This window comes from Nothoprocta perdicaria, unplaced genomic scaffold (genome assembly GCF_003342845.1).
Source record: "Nothoprocta perdicaria isolate Ctin4 unplaced genomic scaffold, notPer1 scaffold_129, whole genome shotgun sequence".
NCBI lineage: Eukaryota > Metazoa > Chordata > Aves > Tinamiformes > Tinamidae > Nothoprocta > Nothoprocta perdicaria.
In genome coordinates, this window is record NW_020454416.1 from 1,724,090 (window position 1) to 1,748,132 (window position 24,043).

The window sequence follows — 24,043 nt, forward strand, 5'->3', positions numbered from 1 at the left end:
AGATACACAAAGAAAATGTCAAAACTGCACAAGTAATAGATAGAAGTTAAAATTAACATTCACAAGAGCCTTTAAATGTCAAACCTAGTTAAGTCCCTATATGAATCCAACTCTGTGAAATTAGAATGATCCAGTATTTAGGCTTTCCTGCTCCAAATAAGTGAACCATAATTAAAAATGTGACAGAAATATGTGTAAAATAGAGGACAGTGAAATAAAATGGTGTGAAGTGCTTTTTAGCTTCTTCTTTCCTAATCAGTCACATAGTTCTCATGCTGAACAATCTGTATCCTTTAGCAGAATGTGTATTGCTTCTGTTGCCTCCATTAAATTCATCTACAGGTCAGAACCTGTAGATACTGTAGGCTGTAGGAAAGCCCAGTCTTTGTCTTAGAACTTGGTTTCAAGAAGTTTTCAATTCCATTTTTCCTAAGTAAAAGATTTTTCCATCTTTACTTTGCTAATTGCATTGTCATACCCTTTCCCATGATTGCCACTGTAAGTGTCAAATCTTCATTTTCATGAGTCTGGAACTGTTCCAGAGGGAGACTCGTTCAGACCTAGGTCTGCCTCCCCAGCATTGTTTGGAAGCTGCCATGCAGAGCTCAGCACTCCTTCCACAGCAGCATATACACTCAGTAACCTCCAAAAGTCACTTGGGAAGGTCACTGGAAGTGCTTGCTTTTAAAATTGCTTTTGTTTCATATTCCTTGTACAAATTCAGTTTTAATCATTTTCTTGCTTTTATTTAATCAGTGTCCGTTGGAAAATCCTACTACAGTTCCAGTGTCGAAATAGACTCTTGTTGACTGGGACCCCAATCCAGAACACAATGGCTGAGGTATTCAGAAGCTCTCAAGAGCTGTCTTTTCTCTATGACAATAATACATCCCATAAGTTAGTGAGCTGTTGAGCAATCTGTTTTATTTGAGTGGCTGCTACCTTTGTAGCAGACGTTGGCAAATAAACATTGGGTCCACTTCAGGAGAAATTTGGGTAAATGCCAGGCATTTGAACAGCAATATGAAGGTATCTGTTGGTTAGTTGTACCTAGATTTCAGAATAAAGTATAACTCTGGTGTTCTTTTTCTTCGGTCGGTCGAAGTCATTGCCCTGTATTTGTCATTTCTTTCTTATAGTGTTTTGATGAGTTGATATATCTGGCTTTTATCCAATGTAAAATGGAAAAAAGTTATTTTTTAATTTATGTTTTGTTTGTTATTTCTTATGACTTTGTAAAGTGACCTTGCACATTAAGGAGGAGCTGCAGTAACATTGGGATTCCTAGTAACTTGTCTACAGCAGGATGACTTTTGCTGATTTAAGATTTTTTTCTCCTTTTAGCTATGGGCCCTGCTGCACTTTATCATGCCAACGTTGTTTGATTCCCATGAAGAGTTCAATGAGTGGTTTTCTAAGGACATAGAGAGCCATGCAGAGAACAAATCTGCCATTGATGAGAGTGAGTGCCATGTATAATTAAAATGGATAAAAATACTGTCTTTTTAGACTACCAGTGGATAAACTTCATCTTTCACATGAGGAATGTCATGTAAAGCAGAGAGCGTATTGGGTTGGAATATTATGGACTATGTAATTTATATAGAAGTTTCTATTTCTGACTACAATACAACATGCTTTAGGAGCGGAAAAAACATAAAGATATCACGCTGAAAAAATTATAAGTATAAATCTATGTTTATATACATGTAAAATCATTTCGATATTGTAAGTGTAAATATACATATATTGTTATATGTGTATATAATGAATACACTTTTCTAACAGAAGCACCAACCCTGTGCTTTAAGTACTCATATAGGCAGTATAGGCAGAAATAGCTTAGTAATAAGAGGCTGAACAGACTTTTCATACTAAAACTCTATACACTTTTCTTCACCTTATTGTACATTTCAGACCAGCTGTCCCGCTTGCACATGATCCTGAAACCATTTATGTTGAGAAGAATCAAGAAAGATGTGGAAAATGAGTTGTCAGATAAGGTAAGAAAAATTACTTATTTGGAATGAATATTTCATGTAACTTTGTCCCAGCTTAGTACCAATTTTTTTATAAATCCATTCCTTAGTCTGCATACCTGAGGTTTTATTGTAGACCTTTCACAGACCTTCTATTGTGAATCATCAGATGTGAATGTAATTGAAGAACCTCTAATTAACAGTCTTCATCTAAAGAAAATATTTTATTAAGAGTTATTTAAAAAAAAAATGAGTGAGTTGTTAGAAATATCACTAAATGAAGTGAAAGACAAGTTACATAAGTCTCTAGTGGAAGTGGGAAAGGTTTGGCAGAGATTTAGTGTAAGTTTTGCCTTAAAACCTTAAATATGATCAAAGGTCTGTCTCCTACATCATTACATAGGCTTTATAAAACACATTCGTTAAGAAGACCCTCTCAGGTTGGATCCTGAATTAGAAGATATTAATTCAGCTGCCTGTGTATATATCTTTTGAGAAAATTACATATGCTTTCCTGAAGATACATTTGTCTCTGACTTATGTGTACTTATATGTTCTTGCATGCTTTGAAAGAAGAACAAAGTTAATGTTTCATTACTCTTTTGCAGATTGAAATCCTTATGTACTGCCAGCAGACAAGTCGACAGAAGCTGTTGTACCAAGCTCTGAAGAACAAAATCTCTATTGATGACCTGTTGCAGTCCTCAATGGGCACTACTCAGCAAGCACAGACTACCACGAGTAGTCTCATGAATCTAGTCATGCAGTTCAGGAAGGTAAGAATATTTTGTGTTTGCTTCTCTTTTTTTCTTCCCAAGTATAATCAGTCATTAGTTCAGAACTAAAATGTAGCTTTTGGAAAACATTTTCTGAAAAAATGTTTCTAGCATTGGCAAGCAAGTTTCTATGCAGTTCAGCTGTATTTTCATGGAGTATATACAATGTTTGTGTAGAAGAGCTTTTGCCAAATCATGCTTCTGCTAACTGGGTTAGTTACAAATTGATTGCTAAAAAGAGCATTTACGTGTGAGTAAAAGCACAGTAGGGATGATGTAAGTAGGAAATGGTAGTGATACAGTATTCAAATTTGAATGGATATGCTAAAATAACTAATACTAATTAATATTAGAATTCAAGTTGTCAATAGTCTCAGTTAATTTGGGGTATAAGTACAGGACTGGGCTAGATTTGTTCCTCTGCAGTGGTTTACATGCTGCCTTTCTTACAGGTGTGTAATCACCCGGAGCTGTTTGAGCGACAAGAAACCTGGTCTCCGTTTCACATCTCCCTAAAGCCATATCAGATTTCAAAGTTCATTTACCGTCATGGGCTGATCAGGGTCTTTAACCACTCACGGGACAGGCAAGTCAACTCTCCAGCTTAGCATTTTTAGTAGTATTACTTAGGCTTATTTTAGCTTTATAAGTGCTAATTAATCTCCTTACTTGATGTTCTTAAATAGCATGGGTCGAGCAATGCATTCCTAGTTTCCTTTTGTTTATTCAACTGGTAAGTGTCTGATACGTGATGCTCTTTCTTAGTGGCTTCCTGGTAATCAGATATCCCTTTGGTTGAAAAGGAAAGTAAGGAAAAGTAATTTAGATTTGTTGCTGATGATGTGTAATAGAATAAAGCTTCAGTAGAATTCTTTAAAAAAGTAAAAATAAAAAAAAGGTTTCCCTTCAGTGGCTTTTCATGTTTAAGGAAGCTATCAGTAGGTCTCCGTTGTGACATGAATAGTGTGAGCACCTACTGCTGCCATGGGAGTTTGTAATGCTTACCTTGGATGAGTAAAAGCAGCCTGAGTGCAGTCTGCTGTTTTCCTTGTTTGTGGCAGTTACTGATGAATCAGTTTTGCGGTTAGTTATGAGAAATTCTCTTGGCAGCCATGAGAAAAACATTTTTGAAGATAAGTCTAACTGATTTACCACATAAAATGCAGTTCTAGAACAATGGTGTCTTCCAGTTTAAAATTAATAATGGTACAGTGCATTTGGACAGATGCATTTTATCAACTACAGTGCAGTTCCAGATACTGTGCAGTTCCAGATATCTGGCTAGTTGAGTTGCTTATCATGAAGGATTGGACTATTGTTCTGCTTTGCGGGCATCACAATGTTTTTTTTTTTCTGTCTATGTGTTTGAACATTGTTTTCATTAGCATTTTCTTAGGGATTTTGTTTGTTTTGTTGTTTTTGTTTTCAGGTGGTTACGGGTTTTACTTTCCCCATTTGCACCAGACCACATCCAGCAGTCTCTCTTCCATAGAAAGGGTAGGTTTAGAATTTGGAGAAACCACTTGGGTTGCACATTGTGTATGATACTGTCTTTTGCTGATGGGAAGTCATCACATATTTTTCATCTTTCCAGTATGGGAAGGATGATAGAAGGTAGAAGAATATTCTCTAAAAGACTTGTTTATTCACCACTTAATCTATTCCTCCTACAATGTTTTAACTTGCTTTAAAGAATGAATGCTGCTTCTGTATTCTTAGGTGATGTTTTTCATGGATTCGATTTATAGAAATCTTGGATTGCTTTTAGTTCCGTCTGTTTTGAATGCTAAACTCCTGGTTTCCCTTTTAAATAAAAAGGAGGTAAAATGGATATAATTAATGAGAAAAATTGTTTATACTTACAAATAAAATTTAGTATTGTAGGTGGAATTTGCTCTCTAAAAGAGCAAGTCAGATTGCTCAGATACTGGAGTAGGGAAAATTCAGGGAATAAAGGCACGAGCCTATACTTGCTGCATTGTTATGCTGAAAGCTGTTAACCTGGACTGGTTCCCCTATCCAAAACTCTCATCAAGTAGGAAGAACGAGCCTGCAGCAGCAGGAGTCTGCACTTATCTGTAATGCTCTTGTTGGTTACTGGGGATTGCATTTGTTTCGGTATTCACTAACTGCCTTTTTGGAGGGGAACTCTTTTTTGATATACCCTACAGGGAAAATATTTGGGGGAATCATTGATTTGCGGTGTTTAGTTTTTCTGTGCAGTTGTTAAATAAAGAGGCATGAGAGATATTTGGGATACACAGTGCTTTTTTGATTAACAGTCAAAGATACGTTTCCTGCCCCTCTCCTTCACTGCAGTGTTTCCTTGCCATTTTTCTTGCCCCTTTTTACAGTATTCCTACAGCTCTCCCAATCTCAGTATCTCCTAGAACATTTGACTCATTAGTTGAGTGAGAGTGCCCTTTTTGGCAGGCTCTTCTCATGTATGTGTGCCCTGCCAGGCTGTCTGGCAGATGTGTGTTCTGATTACCCAATGGACACACTGCCTATTGATTCCTGACAGGTCAAGTGAACTATATGTTTTTGTTTTTCTGGCCTAGAACACGTCTATCTTTCTTTCTTAATGTCCTTCTTTTGCCCAGATTGGAAATTGAACAACCTGGAAATTCAGTTGAAGCTTGGAGTCAGGAAAGAGCAATTAAGATTAAATTTTCAGTATATCTAAAAGGTCTAGGTTAAATTAGAACCTCCATTTTCTTCCCTTAGATTTATGTTAGAGAATTTGTGCCTCTTGAATAGAATTTACTGCAGTTGGTTAAGTATGCTACTTTTTTCAATGTTTTTCATGTTTTCATGTTTTTTCGTGTTTTCAAATAATGTCTGAAATGTGTCAGCCTTAACTGTGGTATTTCTGTGACATAGGTATCAATGAAGAAAGCTGTTTTTCTTTCCTCCGGTTTATTGATGTGTCTCCAGCAGAGATGGCAAACCTCATGCTTCAGGGACATTTAGCCAGGTGAGGACCTTCCCTCCCCCTTGCCACCCACCTTCTAGTGATTAAAGGAAAAGTACTAGTGATATTAGAAGCATCTCTGTAAACATGTTTTCTGTCTCTCTTAGTACTTACTACTTACCTGTTGTTATTTAATGTCATAGTAACTAGATCTAGAGTGTTCTTCCAGGTGTAGGTCTCTGTTACAGTTTTTATGCCTCTGTCAAGAAAAAAACTATAGATTTTACATCATTAGAAAGACTCAAGACAATCAAAGGACAAGAAGAGTTTACTGTGGAGCACATTGTAGATTGCTGGTATCACCAAACACAAAATTCATCTCTAAGCCGTGTTGTTGCATTACCACATGTCCCATTTACCATGTGTAGGGGAGTTTTAAAATGTGGGCTTGGGATGGTGGATCATTTAATGCTGTAAATTGCCTTATCTTGGAAAAGGAAGTGATCTATTTAAGTAAAATACTCTCTGCACCTGATATTGGATAGAACTGTAAGTAACTTAATATTAAAAGCAAACCTTATTAATAAATCAATGTGTTCTTCTTAGGGCTTTTTAAGTGTCAGATTCTTTCATGGTTACCGTTATTTTTGTTGCAGGACTGTTTTTTTGTCTTTCACTAATGTAATACAAGTTTATCTTGATCTGTGTGAATGATACTAGAGATATATTCTGCATTCATCCTGCAAGTTGTAGTGAATAATTTATGTATGGAGCAATTTACGGAGAAGTCGGAGTGCAGTGATAGGTAGCAGTGGCTGATTCAGGCTCGACCTTGAAGTGCTTCGCTCCCTTGAAGTGAAGTGAATCCTGAAGTATTTCAAAGGTTTTTTTTTCTGATTTCATCATTAAGGTTAAATTAAGTCACCTTAGAAAAAAAATTAGAAACCAATATAATTGGAAAATGTCTGACAAAAATGACTTCTCTCAGGTCAGGGCTCTGTAAGCTAGAAACTCTGGAGAGAGGAAAAAAAAAACAAGTGTCAAGTGGAACTGTGCTGCTAAATATAGTAAAGCCTTTTTATTTCACAAAGGAGTTAACAAATGTATCTATTTTTTTTTTCTTGTTTGTTTGTTGTTTAGGTGGTTAGCTCTTTTCCTGTCTCTGAAAGCATCCTACAGGCTCCATCACTTGCGCTCCTGGGTGGAGACGGAAGGAGAGAACCAGCAGGGCTCACAGTATCTGAGAAGCAGAGATTTCTTGCTTGATGTAAATTTACCGCTCTCTTTTCCCAACTTGCACAGCTGCACTTTGCTGCAGGTAAGCAAAATTTCTGTGATGTGCAGACATTAGCAAATCCTCATGAGAGAGAAAACAGAAGAACACAGAAACTTGGAAACAGGTTGGCTTCATTAGTGTGCTCTCTTGCCCGCTGTATTAGAAACACTAAGTTCAGATTACTAAGCAGAAAAACAGGCCTGCTATATAATGGTTCATTGCAGAACTTACTGTACAATAAATAGGTTAGTTGTATTAGAAATCTTAAAAATAACACTGGTGTAACAGAACTAGACTTACGTTTTGTCACGGATGGGTTTTTAAGCATATGAGTTTAAGATATATGTAGAAGGATGAGGAGAACTGTGGGTTCTGTTGTTTTCTGATTGTTTTCTGATTGTTTGAAACCACCTCATTTTTAAGCTAAGTATTGATGCAGCAACTGGGATAAGCACACTTCAGTCTTGCAGTGTTTCAGAGTTGGTAGATGAGCATGTCAGTGGTGTCTTTCTACTCTGAAATTTGCTTTTGCTGCTGGCAGATAGGTTCCAGATATGTTCATCTGTGTAATACAAGGTCATTTTCCCTAAGCTTTTCCATGTATATAGGTGAGAATATTTTGTAATTTTATGACCAAATTGCTGCAATTTCCTGTGCTGAACCATAGCTTCTTCAGTTTGTTTCACTGGAAAGTAGGAGTTCATAAAATGGCAAGCATGCAGTAAGAGTCCAGCTGAAACTGTTCTTTAAGTGGCATTTAACATACACACAGTGAAAAAATTTTTTTGAAGCAGTGAGATCTTGCTTTGGTAAGCCAAATTTCTCTAAAGATCATTGCTTCTGTCGTGAGTGTGGAAAGGGAAAGGAGATGGACAGAATTCAACTCAATAGCGTGTAGAGGAAGTTGAAATTGAAGATGCATAAGCAGTAGGAAACCAACCTTGGGCTTGGTGTCATGTTCTGCAGCGTCAACAGTAAAGCCAATGAAGTGAGTCCTCGTTATCAAACAGAGAGAAGCCAACTGAATGTGCTGACTCTGTTAGGCTGATTAACTCTAGCTGTGCTGCTATTTTAAGTACTGCCTGACTCCATCTCTCTCTTGGTAAAATATCTACTGTACCTCGATTGGCTTGCAGTATTGTTTTTTAATTTATCTTCACCCATTTGTGTACTGACTGTGTAATTCTTATTCTTGAAACTATACTGTAGCTTGGTCCTCTCATTTTTACAGTCTAAGGGAACTTTTGTGTTCTTATAAATGTTGCAGCCTAGGAATAAAGAAACAGAAGGTAGTGTAGTCATGAGCACAGCTGTATGCACTTAGAGGAAGGTAGAATTCATGCTTGCATATGTAGAAAGAAAATCTATATGTGCACATTTTCTACATGCAAGTCTGTATACAGATACCTACAATTTATATGCAAATCTGCATATGCAGATCTTTATTCAGACTGGATTAGTTTGTTTAAATAATGAAATAAAATAAAAATTGTTTTTTTTTTTTTTAAAGAACAGAAGATGAATTTGCATTATAAATGCTACATGTGAAATGTGGAATACACTATGATTATAGTAGTGGAATGAAAAACTTATGGAAAGACTATATTCCCACCTGTACTAGAACCCGGAAAGACCCGAGTATATATTTGGTTTCTTCAAACTCTCTCTGTTTTTCAGGAAGCCAGTACTTGTGTCTCTGGGGACCCTAGTGCTGTGAGTGGTTGAACTTGTGTAACTAGTGGCTCGTACATAGAAAAGAGTCTCCTGAGGAGCAAAGTTCAACAGTGTACGCAGTACAGCATGCTTGTGATAACCCTAGTAAATCTAAAGGAAGTTTAACTGAAGGACTCTGAGAACTTTTTTCAGACCTCCGTGATAGACACAGTTACCACTTGAAGTCATTTTAAAATATGTTATGCAGGATTTTGTCCACGTGTAGAACATCTCATCCAAAAACAAAAAAAAAAAGCAAAATGAAGACAACAGTTGAAAATAAGCTGCCCTTCAAATGCCGTTAAACAGCACCTATTATTCTGAGTTAAAATAGGGACTCTTTCTTTGAGAACTTTTCATATGAAATTTTCTGAGGCTTCATCCAGAGTTTCATAAGATAGAAACATATAGGAGTGGGGAGGGGAAAAAACAGAGGAAAAAGGAAATGGTATAAATCTGGAAAGGCTTTTCTTAGCCCCTCAGACCAGCATTTCTGATATGAGACACAAACTGTAAAAATAAGCCTGTAAACAAACAAACAAAAAAGATTCTTTTAATGTATCTCTCTGAAATTAAGGTAATCTCTCTCTGAAGATGCCATGAATTTCTTCATGCTGTCGCAGAAATTTTTTGCAGAGTGAATTTCATTCATATCCTGTATTCAGCATCTCCACAGCATTTGTGTTAAATTGTATGCATTGTTTAATATAAACCCTGATCTATTGAGATAAGATTTCTCCTGTTTTCTCCTTCATTTTCCATGTTTTCTATCTACAAAAAATGAGGAGTGTTAAGAACCTCGGGATGTGCTAGTGCCCATTACCTGTATTTCTTTGCAGCCCTATTTGCAGTATGTCATTCTCTTTCAATGCTTATTTGGTTTGCATCTCTGCAGTAGGTGTGTACATGACTGCTTTTAAACATCCTCTTCTCGTGTTCTTGTAGTAAAGTTGTTGTACTAACATTACATGATCCATTTTAGAGCTGTATCTGTTTTCTGTCATCTTAGCCAGTCTGTTCTATGTAGATGACTGATTAGAAGCCAGTCTCTGCTGTCCCTCTTATATCTATTTTCCACGCTGTTCATGGATTTTTTTTATGGTTATATGTGTTGTGGATTTCAGAGGGATATTTCCCATGCAACTTGCTCGTGATTTGTGCACAGAAATCATGGAGCTGAGAACTAGACTAATGTCTATGTACAAGAATGTCTTCTAGTACTATGAGTATACAAAAATAATGTATTTTTTCTTATTTTGGATGCCTTCTAAGAAGTTTCCCTGTGTTTTTTCCTGTATACTTCTAACTGGGCTGAAGCCATCTTTGATGACTCTTTGATATTGGCTTCCAAAAGAGAGATAAATAACAGAGCTGCATTCCTTTGATGGATTTGGAACTACAGTTTGTTAGCTAATTGTTTCTGAATAATAGCCTATGAGAAAGTGGAATTCCTCTCTTATCTATCTCCTGTGGCCTCACTTTCCGGGAAATAAAGTTAACAAACCTCTTTAACAACCAGGCCGCAATCAGTATGCCAACACTTGCTGCCATCAGACTTAACGGGAAACCTCATGTCACTGCACAGAACACTGACTGTTCACCATAAAATCAACTATGTCCTCAGGTTATGAGCCTTGGGGGGACCTTTTAAGATAAAGGAGTTGTTCCAAGTCAGTCTTACAGCTTGCTGTTTCTGAGAGAAATCTCACTTCCACTTTGGCAGTCGCTTTCTCTTCTTTCCTCCCAGCCACTGAATCCTACCCCCTCTGATGTGGCCTTTTACCTTCTCGGATTCCCTCCATGAGCAAATGCAGAGCATCTTCTAGGCCTGTGTCTGTTGAAGGGTTCTCTGGTTATACATGTGGCTAAACAGGCTAGAAGAGGGGTCTGAGCTAACGCAGAAACAGCAGAAATATTCCAAAATTCTCTTTACCTGTGCAGAATAGATAAAGGAGTATCTTGAAGACTGTGTGAGAATAGACCTAATAGATATTCATGCACGTTCTGCATCATAAAAGCTGAAGTCAAAAGGTTTGAAGAAGGAAAAACTTGTTTGCAGTTCCAGCTGAGCATAGAGGCTAAATGCCATTGTTGACTGTGCTGTTTTCAACCATTTCAATTTTGAATATTCTGATAAGTAGACAAAGATTCTGTACAGTTTCACTGCAGAATATATATAGAGTTTACTCTTTCCAAGGCAAGTATATGGTGAATGTTCATTGTTGTTTTTTCACACGGTTGTACCATTGCATAGGATTTGCCTCAGTATGCCTCTGTAGACATATTAACTTCATATTAGCTTTTAACATAATAACGTTTAATTTTCCTTTTAGAACTTGGTGTTCAGTAGCTACTGTAAAGCAGTTACTGGCCATTCAGATCATGTCATACATCGAAGGAGAACAGCTACCTCATGTGTACGGTGCTGCCAGGTGACTGAGCTGCCATCCTTCCTCTGCATAGCCAGCCCACGGGTAAGTCCAAGTGAAGCTGTACATTAAATATTTTCTATTGTGTTTTAAATCTTCTCTTAGAATTGTGTCCAAGGAACAGAATGATCTACTACTTTCTTTTGATTGGATTAAAATGTCGTAAGGATATCCTTTTGGTACTGTATTCTATAGAGCTTTTTGTCATAGGGGAAATGACTGTGATGTGCATTGATGGGAAAAGGGAAGTGATAGTACGATGCTCCCAACATGAGTAATTTGGAAGTATTTAGATTTCACTTTCTCTCATATACCAAAAACTGTAAAATTATAAAACAATGGGCCAAACAGATCGTTCCCATGTAATCTGAAGAGGATGTAGGTAAGGTATACAAATAGGATAGGGAGATTTTTTTAGCAGCTGCATTGACAAATCGGGCTGAGGAGGAATGCTTTTTTGAAGAACATTCAGTCTCTGTCAGCTTATTTGTGTCAGCTTATGCTCCAAAAAGGAAACATCGAATTCCGGTATATGAGGATTATTTGAGCTGGCATTTTCTAGATTTTCTCACTATTAAGTGACACTGCTTTGGGTTCTCTGTTCACTAGTAAGTGAATTTTGAGTTGCTTCAGCTGAAGTTTGTTGAACTGACAGAAGGCACCTTCACAAGTGTATGGCTGTTGTTTTCATCTTGTTTTACTGCATTTTGGTGAAGTTGGGCAAAATGTACTCATGATTCAAATCTGGGCTTGAGTCTGCCATATGTGACCTCGTACTAGATAAGCAGACCTATGGAGAGCTTCCATCTGCAGAACAGCCTTTTGTGCTGAGGAGGTTCTGACCCAGGCTTTTGGCAAAAGGTGAACTATTGAATATTGTTTCTCCTAGTTGTCTGGATGAACTTCAGTTTTGAGGAAGCAGCTAAAAGTAAGATAAACAGGCTGTTTCTGTAGGATGCTGGGCGAAATACAGAGGTAAAATTCTGCAAAAACATCTCTGTTAGGCACGTCCTTGTTCCTGTTAAGTACAAAAAAAGCTGAAGCCATGCATCACCAAGTAGATGATCTAGTCATCTTGAATATTTTCTGGTTTTGTTTTTTTTCTTTGCTATGTAGTCCCTTGTTGTTCTCATCTTAGTAAATTGGAGATGAAGAAATCTAAATGAGAAACTGCAAATCTACAAACAATAACTAATACAATAACGTTATCTTGCATTGCTTTATTGTCCAATAAAATATGCAAAAACTTTCATTATCTTGCAAAGAATAATTAATTTTATATTTATGAAACTTTCCATAGTCTCAGATAATCATCTGCTCTAGGGGAAAATTCCTACCTGAAATATAGTGAAAACTTGGCATCGGTGAGGCTAAGACATCTGCTTGCAGTTACTTCGAAGCAATAGCAGGCCAATAAAATCCCCATTATTTAAAGAGGAATCTTATTAGTAGCAGTGATACCAAATAGGCTAGCAGTAGACTTTTATTATCAGGCTACTCAGATGTTCTGTTATTTAATCGGTGTGGATGTTACTTCTGCAGGTTTGATCTAATGCAAATGTGAAGGCAATGGCACGCTGGCCTCTGGAGAAGGGAGGATAGCAGAAAGCACCTATAAGATGCTCCTTAAACAGCATATATGTAGGAATAGCATATCAGCTCCTCATGTCAACATACTGTCTGTTCAGGGGTTAGGAGCTATTCTGAAAGTAAACATGACCCTCCTGCTCCTTCACATTCCCTTAGCCTGCGACTCTGCACCTAGAGTTGCTCTGCTCAGGAGGGCGCCCCAAAGACTTTCTCTGCTTTAGAGAAGGGACTGGAGCAAAAGGCTCAGGTGGTAGTAAGGGAAAGGAGAAGGGAGATCATGTCTGTTTTTTGTTCTAGTAAATAGAAGGTGTTTGTTTTGGCTTGGCTGATATTTCAAAATGATTAAGTGAAGACATGTCCTTTTATTTCTAGGAATAGAAATACTTAATTTTATGCTTGCTGGAAACTCTAGGCAGGAATTTATGACACCTGAAACAGCAGAAAGAGCACATGTGTTTCCAGAAAGTGTAGCCTTCTTTTGTTATTTGGCTTGATGATTTTGGGGAAGTTATTGGAGCAAATGATGGAATAGGAGTATTGTTTTTTACGTGGCAGCTCTGGGAAAATGGAGGTGAGAGGCAAGGAGGATTGATGGTGATGAGGGTTTTCACTACTGTATTTTTCTTTGTAGCCATTTGCTGACATTTTTTTCTGAATTAATATAGGTTCCAGAGATTAAAAAAGAAATTTGGAAGATAGATCTTGTATTTTCATTAGAAAGCTGATTAATTCAATCCAGTTCATTTTAGTTTAGCAGATAGATCCCAGTGTCACAGGTATTGCAGTGCACAGTGCCTCTGGACAACTTACCATGTCTAAAGAGTTGACTTTGCATGGACCTAAATGCAGGAAAAAAAATAAGTTATCCTAAATTAAGTCACAGAATTGAAGGAAAGGAGGATATATGAGTGTATTACCACTTTTTTTTTTTTTTTCCTTTTAAATGTATTAGTGAACTGTGACACTTTTATTCAGTCTATTTGAAAGTAGTACATTGAAATACATGATGGTCTAGCACTTAGGTCTCATACCTGTTGTCGCAAGTAAAACCACATTAAAAAGCCTGAAAAAAACCCTCAACTCTTCCTTGGAGAGGGAAAAAAAAAAAAGAGGAGAAGCATGAACAAGCTGGAATGGAAAATTTTATCTGTTATAATTATGTTGTTTTTTCCATGTAAGAAGTTATAAAAAACATAGAACTTTACCTTAAAAGTGTGTGTGTGTGTATTTAAAAAAAAAAAAAAAAGCAAAATCCCCAAAAGCTGGCAATAAAGATAGTTGTAAAGTCTATATGTTAGTCACTGTTACCCAGGTATATTTCCCATGTGGCAAGATTTGTTCCTGCTAATAGAGGGGTTATTCTGAAGCACACACAGCATTCATCTTAGCACTGTCTTGTAATAGCTCTTGACTGTTAGATTGACTATATTTCTGTAATTAGCTATTAGTTTGCCTTATTTTGTGTGTGGACTCCTAGGTGTCCTGGAAATAAGTGTAACTGATTGTGCGTAGCTGTAAATGTTTGTTCTAGTCTGTCCGGTATGGAAACATGAACAGAAGTCTGAGGGTTAATAGTGTCCCTTAAAATAGATACTAGCAGTAGCTGCCATGGTTTGCACTGGACATCAGTCCTTCAGGCAGCAGGATCTGAACTTCTGAATTGAGAAGCACTGTTCGCTTGTGCAGAAGACTCTTTAGGTCTCAGTCCTGTACTTTGACTGCAGATGGCAGTACAAGACAGCAGGAACTCCAACACATAGTTAATTAGAGTAAGTAGTGAACGTTTATACAAAATCTTATTTATTCTGGTCTCTTTCACTTTGCAGTGTTCCATATGACACTGCATATAGACCTGTAAGCCAGTTTCTCTTAAAAATAACAAAAACATAAAGAATTTTCAGCTGCAGTGCATAGATAATATTTTCTTGATCTTTAGTGTTTTAACCGTTCTATTATCAAATAATTCTAACACCTTTCTAATTCTCCAGAAGCTTGTCTGTTTAGTGTTCACCATCCAGGTGATGGATTTCTCACTGTGAAGCTCTGCATCCTTTTTTAAAATGTGAAAATTTTAGCAAGTTGTTTCCATCTGTGTTCATATTTTATTTGTTGCATTATTTCTCATATTCCTTTAGTTAATGCGTTCATCTTCCAGACTGTTAGGATTCATGATAATACTTCTAACATACATGAATATACATGGATAATCCTGTTATTTCTACTTCTGAAATACAGAAACTGTGGCTTGTAAAGTAATGATATATTGTCTACCTTTATTAATGAAAAAGCTACAAAGCATTGCAAATTCCTGACTTTTCTCTCTTATAAAAATACTATTTTTTTTTGAATTTAAGGGAGTTTACAACATATTTCTAGGTCTCTTGATAGTATATGAAAGTTTCTACTATCTTTGCAAATAGGGCTATAAATAGCTTTTGTAACCGCCTACCCAGAACTCGCCCAAAGCAGACCTATATTCAGAAAAGATAGGGAGAAGTTGGCAATCTGCCTTTAATTGTAAAGAATTCTGTGTTACACGGTGAATTGTATATGTATGTACGAGTGAAAGTGTGGTAGTTGATCCATTTGCTTTAGATGTATGGTTTAACTCTTGGTGAAGGATCTTAAGATGAGCCCTGGAGAATAGACTGTCCTGATATGTGTGAGAGCTCTTGTCTGTTGCTCTTTTTGATTTTCCCAACTCCGGTGGATTGGAGAGAATGGAAGGATTTCCCAGATTATTGTGTCTACAGATCTGTTCTTAAGCCCCAACTCTTTTCATCTAGTACAAGAAGAGCACACGTCAGATTATGTAGTGCAGCATTCCTTGTCTTTTCTGGAGAGGTGCATCCTTGGTGAGAGACTTCCTATATTCATGTCGCTTCTTTGCTCTTCATTGGCCAGTCATCAAAATCCGTGTGCTCTCTGCAGTTATCCGTAGCACAGGATGGCATCTTGAAGTTGCCTGTTACCTGGTAAGGGAGAGATAAGAGAAAACTATATAGTGTGCAAAGGGCAGCCTTGGCAGCTGGAATAGACCCTTTACTCAGGGACTTCACAGCCCTCTGGGCATACAGCTGTTTGGCCAACATGCACCTTCTACTGTCTGTCCAGGCTTGGAAAAAAAAGCGATGGAAATGTTCCAAGATAGCTCGTATGGCATAAAATGAGATTTCCTGTGTTTGCAACACTAGCCTGTGTAGCTGGGTCGTAAGTAATGAAGTAGGTAATGGGGCGAGGAATTCGTAGAATGGTTTTAAGAAACAGGAGATGATCCTGTGCTCACTGGCTCGGTTTCTGGGGCCCTTTCCTGTCCAGGTCAGCATCCCTACTCAGAAGTGTGCTCCTGCACAGCATGGCTGTTGCCCTGTCTTTTTTTCTATTCTTCCTAGCTTATATGTCTTCCTAATTTTGAATTGTGTACCATGAGTTTTTGCCAAGGACAATTTGTAAAATCTCATTTCTGCTCGGTAAAGACCGATTGTGAAAGGCAGAAATTAAAAAAAAAAAAAAAAAAAAAAAAAAGACTGGGCAAAATGACATGCACAGCGAAGATAACGTTCTTTACTCTCGGCTTTGCCCTCCGTTGCATAGCAGTTGGCACAAGACACTGTTTGTCAAAGGAGAGAAGTCCACAGCTGATCGTTCATAGGACTTTTTTTGTGCAATGCTAAGATGTCGCAGCTTTTCTTGTTTTAAGTCAGTCTATGATTGTTTTCCATTTGTACGTGTCAGTAATGATTCAGCTTTTAAAATTTGAACTTTGGCAAAGTAACTGAGCTGGGGATTTGGGGAATGATGATCAAAGAGAGCTTGTGAACGAGAGTATCGATTGTTATTTACCTCGTAGGTAACTGCTGTGCCGCTGGAATTCTACTGCAATGATCGAAGTGCAGAATACGAGCGCAGGGCCCTGAAGGAAGGAGGGAGCCTCGAAGCAAAGCAGTGTGTGCTCCACGGAGCCCCCGAGCTAGCCGCTGACTGGGTGAAGCAGAGCTCCCGCTTCTTCCCAGAGTGTCAAGGAGGCCTGCTGGGAATCAGACCTCAGAATGGCTGGTCTTTTATCAGGATACCAGGTAAGCTTATAGTTTCTTAGATAAGGACATCTGCTCTTTGGTGCTCACAGTGGTTGCAGCGGTCTTCATGAGTGAAAATTAACCCTGTCTTAAAACATGCTGTGACTTCATATCTTTTGCTGTCTGGGGTAAAGCTGTCTGTGAAGACTCATCAAGTCTGATAAAAACATTTACCACCTTCTTTTTCTCTAGCGGTCAACTCTCAAAATGGTTGTAAGGAGATGGTCTTACTTATTAAAAGAATACTACTGTTAAGCTGGAGAGGGAAGGATTGCAAGAAAAAATAGCAATTTCTTATTTTCTGAACAACCTTGATAGTGGCCTAAGAGTTCTTCTGGCCTCCGTACTAGAAGGGTAAATGCTACTTGTTGGGTTTGGGGCACAAGGGAAATTGGCCTGCAAAACAAGGCATAAGGAGTTTATTGAATTTCAGCTGGAAAAAGGAAAACTTATTCATATTTCTTGGTAAAGCAGTAAAAGATAGCAGTGTAAAAATAAAGAAAACACACCTCTTTTTTTTGTCCTTGGAATTTGACTAAAGTAATCCAAGATGGCTTAGAATTTGGTTACCAATACGGCAGTGACTTTCATGGGCTGAATGCGCTCGAGTTTTGTCGGAAGATGGTCCTGAGCAGTGAACTGATTTCTGCATAAGGCACTAGAGATCTGAGAGATAGCCAAGAGGAAAAACAGCTTACACTGCCAGATCCTAAGTTATTCCCAGACCCTTTTGGGTCAAGGATGTTTGGCGGGGGAAGTGAACACAGTAAAAGGAAAATGGCCTTTTGCTTGCTATAGTCCGGTTTGAGGAGATACCTCAAGTATTTGGAGTCATTTGAAGAGGAACTCATTTTGCTGAGCTTGTGCTAGATTAATGTTTAATGATATTTGATGGTTTTACATAGTGTTCTTTCTTTAGGAGTGCAATGGGTAATTTATCAATTATTTGGAAACAGAAGACTACAGGGAAGTAGTGAAGGATAAAATAAGGTAGAAAGTGTGGAGGGAGAAATGAGGAAAATTTGAAATATTTATGGGTGGCATTAGAATAGAGAGAAGGATGAAATCTCATCAAAACACTTCCAGTTTTAGGCCGATGACTTTGTTATCAGCAAAAATTTATAAAAGAGTAAAGATGAGTTGCAAGAAACTTACAGGAATGGGTGAATGGATGCAGGAGAAGATAAACTGCCAGAGCTCAATACAGAAGTTGACTGCAAGTATGGCTGGGATGAATGCTGTAAAAGCTGGTGGGCTTTGGCCTGTGTTGGAATTAAAAGCAGATACAGGAGGAGATTGATGCAGCTGTGTTTTAATTAGGTGGGAAGCAGCATTCAAAACTAACCCTATTCTGAGGGGAGAGGACAGATGGCACAGCAGCACAGCTGTGTTTATATGTGCAGAAGAGGCACGGTGCGTTATAGAAAGCGATGGAAGAGGGCATTTACCAGGCTGTAGTGCAGCAAGTGTAAAGTGAAGCTGCAGATGTGAAGGTGTGTGGTGAATAGGTGACAGGAGCAAAGGGGAAACCTCTCTCTCTTAACCCTGATCTATCCTTTCTCAGACTCGGCGTTCCCAGTCCCCTGGCAGCGCGCTCGCTTGCGATCACTGTGGGAATCTCTTGAGGCTTTTCCTGTTCTTTGAAAGAAAAATGGTCCTGGATTAAATGGCAGGAAGCGTCTGAGTCCTTTTAGCATCGATAAAAAGCACCGGCCTCACTGGCTGTTTACTGTGAGAGCCGGTTAGCTCCTCACTGACCCCATTGTGCTGCGGGCGGCCGGGAGGGGAGCGGGGCCCTCAGCTGCTCCCGCACTTTATCTCCCTTCCCTCGGCTTTGTGCGTGTCCAGCGGCGCTTTCCCGCGTCCTCCGGAGAGCCGTGAGCCCCGCTCCAGTCACGGGCCAGAGCTCCTGGCTGCGGTTAGCTGGAGTCATAATCGCTTGGGACTGTTCTTCCCAGGCCATATTATCCCAGAATATCCCCTTGGAGGTAATTTATGTCCATATCCCTCCCTCCGTGCCTGGACGTAGGGCTTTTCTTTTTCTTTTTTTTTTTTTTTTTTCTTTTTTCCCCCTCTGTAGACTGAAGCCATACAATGTGATTTTAGAGCTCCTGGCTCTCTGCTCTGGTTGTTTCACACTTTTTGCGTGCCGTGCTGCAGAATAACCCAAGGATTGCATCCCAGGGAGAACCTGCTTAGCAGCCTGGGATCTGCATCTCACGACTTGTTTTTGGTTAAAATTATATTCCTTTGATGATGCTGTTAAAAGGGAAATCAAAAGACATTGTCATTGGAATTGTTAAAAATTGGTGATTAACAAACCAAGAAGGTAAAATTGCAAATTTTTGAAGTGTCATTTAAAATCAGACAACTCCTTTTTTTTTCCCACGGTAAAACGGAAATAGCAGTGAGAGAAACTGGAAATGGAAGATGCTTTGTGTTTTGTTTTGTTTTTTATCTCCTTCCCCTACTAAGTGTCCTGTTTGCTGAAGACAGCTTGAATAAATAGGTGTATTTTCTGTAAAGGCTTTCCCGAATTTGTCATTTTTAAGCACTAGGTGGCAGGCTTTAAGCATGTAAAAGCTTTTGAGCTTGGAAAACAGCAGTGTCAAAAGAGCATACTTAAGGATGCCAGTATAACACTGAATGTTTTTTATTCCGGTAATGATAAATCTTTTTTTGATAGTTGTTTTGTTTTCCGCTTTTTTTTCTTTCTTTTTTTTTTTCCCCGAAATTCTGCTATGCCAACGTATCTGACTAACTAAATTGTTAACAAATTGTGAATTTTCAGGGCTGTACAACTGTCCACAAATTATGCTGCTATATAAAAATAGTTACTTATACAGTGGAGATCAAACAGCAAAGGACTCACATCATTTCCAGTTACCAAACTTTCATTTTACCTATTCATGCTTATAAAAAGAGTATGTGAGAAAAGCGGAAGGATCTTGCTTTTGGAAACTTGCTAGTATGTTTATCTGAGCTAGTCTACATTGGCCTTGAACAGCTGCTGCTTGTTGTCTCTTTCTCCTTCCATTCAGATGGCCTTTGGTTAATAGTCATATTAGCTTGTTACGTGTGCCTAGGAATTTCATGTTATATCACCCCTTTTATTTAATTCATTCTGAAATACAAGCTCATGGATCAGAACAAAAGAAAAATATGGTGGCTTCTCATTTAACGAATAAAACCACATTCAGTGAAGAGAATAAAGATTCCTGTTGTGCAGACTTTGTGATGCAACATAAATGTATTTTGAAACCAAATAACTCTTTGTTATTTCTGTTATAATTTAACTGTGCAAACTCAAGGCTTGCCCTTCTTTAGAGGAATTCTTGAAATTGTTAAAAAAGTGCAGTCATTGAGACTGTATTACATTTTAGAGGTTGGTGTGCCATTATACGCTATGGTGCCTCTAAAACAAATGTGCACCTGAGCTGTGGCCTTGAGTTGGCCTTGCAGAATCTGCCTTGCAGGGCTCTGCAGTACATGGATTCCCTGAGGGGTCGCTGGGGATTCAAGCAGTGGTATATGGTGCTCACCCCTGGAAGGCAACAGCATCGCCGTGGGATGAGATCTGTGTGGAAAAGGGAGAGCAAAGCAGTGAAAGTCCCAATAGGCTGACCAGCAAGAAGAGCAGAGCTCTTTTGTCTGGGTTTTATAAAGTCCAGGAATATTGCTCTAAATTTTCCAAAGGAGAATACATGCACAGCATTAGTTTATAGTGCAAGTATAATCTCTTAATAATTTTAAGCAGTTCTGGCAGCTCACAGTTTTGATTCATAGAAACCAGTTCTGTTGCTGCATCTTCTGATGTCCTAACACAGGTCCCAATAATTCCAGAATTAAGGCCATATTTTACATGTAAACTAAAGAATATGATTTTGAGAGAGATCTTAATTGAAATATTCGATGGATGAGGAATTCACCTCATTTCTGGATATATATTTTGTGGACTAGTTTTTCCTGCATTATTGGAAGAATGTAAAAAACACGTCTGTAAAATTTTAGTTTAGACGTAAGTCACTGGGTACTGTAATTTTTCTGTTCCTATATTTTCTATTGTTAGAAACCTTTGTCCTAAAAGGGAACCTTAGCTATTGCGGATTGCATTCTGAAAAAATGCATAGGATTGAGTTTCTTAGCTCTCTCACTGCAGAAGATGGTTTTAAGATACTGAGATCTTGGAGCCTTTTGCCTCAACACTTAAAAAATAAACAAAAATTTGTAAAAGTGAGTACTAAGTGAATCGCATGTAAATGCAAGTTATTTCGAAATGATTTGTTGAAAGGAGTAGAGAAGAAGAGTTACCTTGCTGTTTTTCCTCAGTTAAACCCCTGCTTGTACTTAAAAAAATCTGCGTACCTGCCATGCCACATCACTGCACGTGGAGGCTCCCGGGCTTGGCTGCCTGCCCTGTTGCTAAGTCCGTCTTAGAAGCACCATTTTACAAGAGATCTGTAGATCTCTTTTCCACTAGTATGATCTTGTTTTTAGCTACATTAAATTACATGCTGCTAAGATTAACTAATTTTGGTATATAGCATTTTTAAAAATCAGAATATACTACAATACTGTAGTAAGCGCATTACAGAAATTGGATTTTGCTCAGTCCATCAGTCTGTTTTCAGTAAAATTGTGCAAAAATGTTTACCTCCTAGATGTTAGAGGATGGTACCTGCTAGACATGTTGAAAATATTTGGATTCTGTACTAACCTACACCATCTGCAGTTGTCAACTTTCCGTTTTGGCTGCAAACCTACATTCAGGCATCTCAAGGAATAAAAAATCATCAGAGGCCTTTCCAACAGATAATTTTTTGGAAGTAAATTTCTCTTCATCCTCTTTCAACAGTAACATTGTTTACTGAAGTTTATGTGCGGAATGTGCAAACAGGAAACTCTCCTTCCTGAAAAATAATTCATGAGTGGTGCTGAAATAGAGAGGACATGAAATACAAGGTCTAGAGTGGCTTAAAAAGTTGCCATTGAGAAACATTTCTTAAAACAATCAGAAAACCAAAAATGGAGGGGGTGAAGTAAAAAGAGTTAAAAAGGCAGCACTGTTGAGAGGCTGTTACCTTACAGGGACCTAGAAAATTATTTTCACTCTGTGTTGGTGGTGGGTTTGGTCTTGAAACTAAATCTATGAAGAATATGCCTAAAGCTCAGCAAAACATTAACAGAAAGTAGCCAAAAGACAGCATTTCATGTTTAAAGTGTGTGGGGGAAAAACACTTCAACTGCCAAATTAATATGAAGGCATGTTGTGGTTGTTGACACGGTCAGAATAAACCCTTAGAAGGAGGAAATGGCTAAAAAATGGAAAACTGTGGTGAGATTTTGCCAAGCAGATATGTTCAGATATGTTCCTATATTCCCATTCCAGCTAACAAAAGTTACCGTCAGCAATGTGATGATAAATATGTCATTGAAAAGGGATCTCGTAGCTTCTTTCATCACAGCTCATCACCTTAAGGATTACGGCACAGTGAAATCCTCCTAAACTTAGAAGTTAATTTGGTATATGCTGCTGTTTGGACTTTTTTTAGTTACCTGTTTTTTTTTCCCATTTCCTCTTAGACAAAGAGAGTCTGATCACCGATAGTGGGAAACTTCATGCTCTTGATCTTCTGTTGACACGTCTGAAATCTCAAGGACACAGAGTTCTCATCTACTCCCAGATGACGCGGATGATTGACTTACTGGAGGTAGGAGAACTATAACCCATCAGAGGCGAATTCGGAAGCTGCAGATTTAGCAATAATATTTTGGAGAAAATACTGTAATTTGCGGTAAACCTGATGTAAAGTTATTGTAATTAGGGATACCTGGTAAATGGACTGATTGAAGTGAGAATATAAGACCTGCCAACTCAGACAAAGTCAGACAAAAATTTCAGCCGAGCGTCATGCTTCCACCGGTGTACAAAAGCAGATGGCTAGAGGAAGATGTATAAGAATGGTGATATTTCCTGATTATTCCCTCAGCCTCCAGCAATCTGCAAGTCAAGGACTTTGTGAGCCAGCTGTGGTTTCTATCTATTCAATAATCCTAAAAGGATTCCTCTTCTACAAAAGTGTGCAGGTTCCTCTTGAATTTTTGTACTTTTTTGTAATTTCTGCTACCCTACATCACAAGTCCTATAAAAGCATTTTAAGGCCAGCAGTTTACATAAGCTCAGTTATATGCTGCTTTTTGTTAGGAGAGAAAGCAGAGAGCTGGTGTGGCTGCCATTCCTTGTCTTGGTTCTTTCCCTGGCATTGCTTCCTATGCCTCTTTTTTTGTGACAGGCACTGGACATGTTGCAGGTTTGTTGACACCCTGCATTACACCATGCAGCCCGTAAGGCCGAGTGTTTAGTGCTGCTGTCTTTTCTGTTAGCATTCCACTTCAGAGGCTTGGGAGCAAGTAGTTCTTCGTATAGTATCTCCTAAATGTTCAGCTTCACTTGTTGAGTTTCTTACCCAAATAAGTCAGCTACCAGGTTCTGTTTTTACCTCCTCCCCCACCATGACCCAGATGCTTGAACTAAGCCAGCTGAAAGTCAAGTGAGGACTCGAATAGCAAGAAAATCTTTGCAGAAGTTGTATAGCAACAGATTTTTCTGTCCAGAAGTGTCAAAAATCACCCCTTCAGCCTACATAAATACGAAAGACTATAGGATGTCCTGTTTCTTTTAACTGTGTTTTGTCTGTGTCAGTGTAACAACTATTCTGTCAGCCTAATCCATGCAGGTCAGAGAGCACAAAATACATGCGTGTAAAGTCATAAAACTAGGTTTGACGATTTAGCTTTAGCTTAAGAACTGCTTCTTTATTGAGCTGCTACGGAACAGCAGGTATAAATACAGAGAGGAAATGACTTTGTTTCAACAAAATTTTACAAATACAATTTCATTATTTTGTGCAGCTCTGTGTTACAAAATATTGCATGCTTTTTAGGTTAATGTTGCATTTATTTTTTTTCAGATCTGATTGTTTTCTTCTGTATGTAAGAGTAACTGCCAGGGATTTCAGTAGGGTTCACATGGCATTCACCTGAGGAGGGGTCAAATTATATTCACAAATTCAGTAAAATGTCCTAGTTATATCCTACAAAAAATATGTGCAAATTTGTGTTAAAATACACAGAACTTGATTTGGATAATGAAATAGGGAGGAAAAGACATTTTATGCCTTTTGAGAAAATATCCTTATCTGAGGCCAGAAGAGTACTTAGTTTAATACTGCATTAACCCCGGTGGAGTCATTCTTCCTTGCTTGTTTCTTCTGCTGGTGCTCCACAGCC

General features: G+C 38.2%; 1 protein-coding gene across 1 annotated transcript in view; it reads left to right on the top strand.

The window, feature by feature from the left end:
* Positions 1 to 24,043, top strand: part of INO80 (INO80 complex subunit) — a 53,573-nt gene that overhangs the window by 16,171 nt on the left and 13,359 nt on the right. The window contains exons 16-26 of the mRNA XM_026033402.1: positions 757 to 841; positions 1,345 to 1,462; positions 1,918 to 2,003; positions 2,588 to 2,755; positions 3,208 to 3,341; positions 4,185 to 4,252; positions 5,639 to 5,732; positions 6,810 to 6,987; positions 10,992 to 11,132; positions 16,528 to 16,753; positions 22,337 to 22,464. Coding sequence (XP_025889187.1) covers positions 757 to 841; positions 1,345 to 1,462; positions 1,918 to 2,003; positions 2,588 to 2,755; positions 3,208 to 3,341; positions 4,185 to 4,252; positions 5,639 to 5,732; positions 6,810 to 6,987; positions 10,992 to 11,132; positions 16,528 to 16,753; positions 22,337 to 22,464 — 1,426 coding nt within the window. The remainder of the gene's footprint in view (positions 1 to 756; positions 842 to 1,344; positions 1,463 to 1,917; positions 2,004 to 2,587; positions 2,756 to 3,207; positions 3,342 to 4,184; positions 4,253 to 5,638; positions 5,733 to 6,809; positions 6,988 to 10,991; positions 11,133 to 16,527; positions 16,754 to 22,336; positions 22,465 to 24,043) is intronic.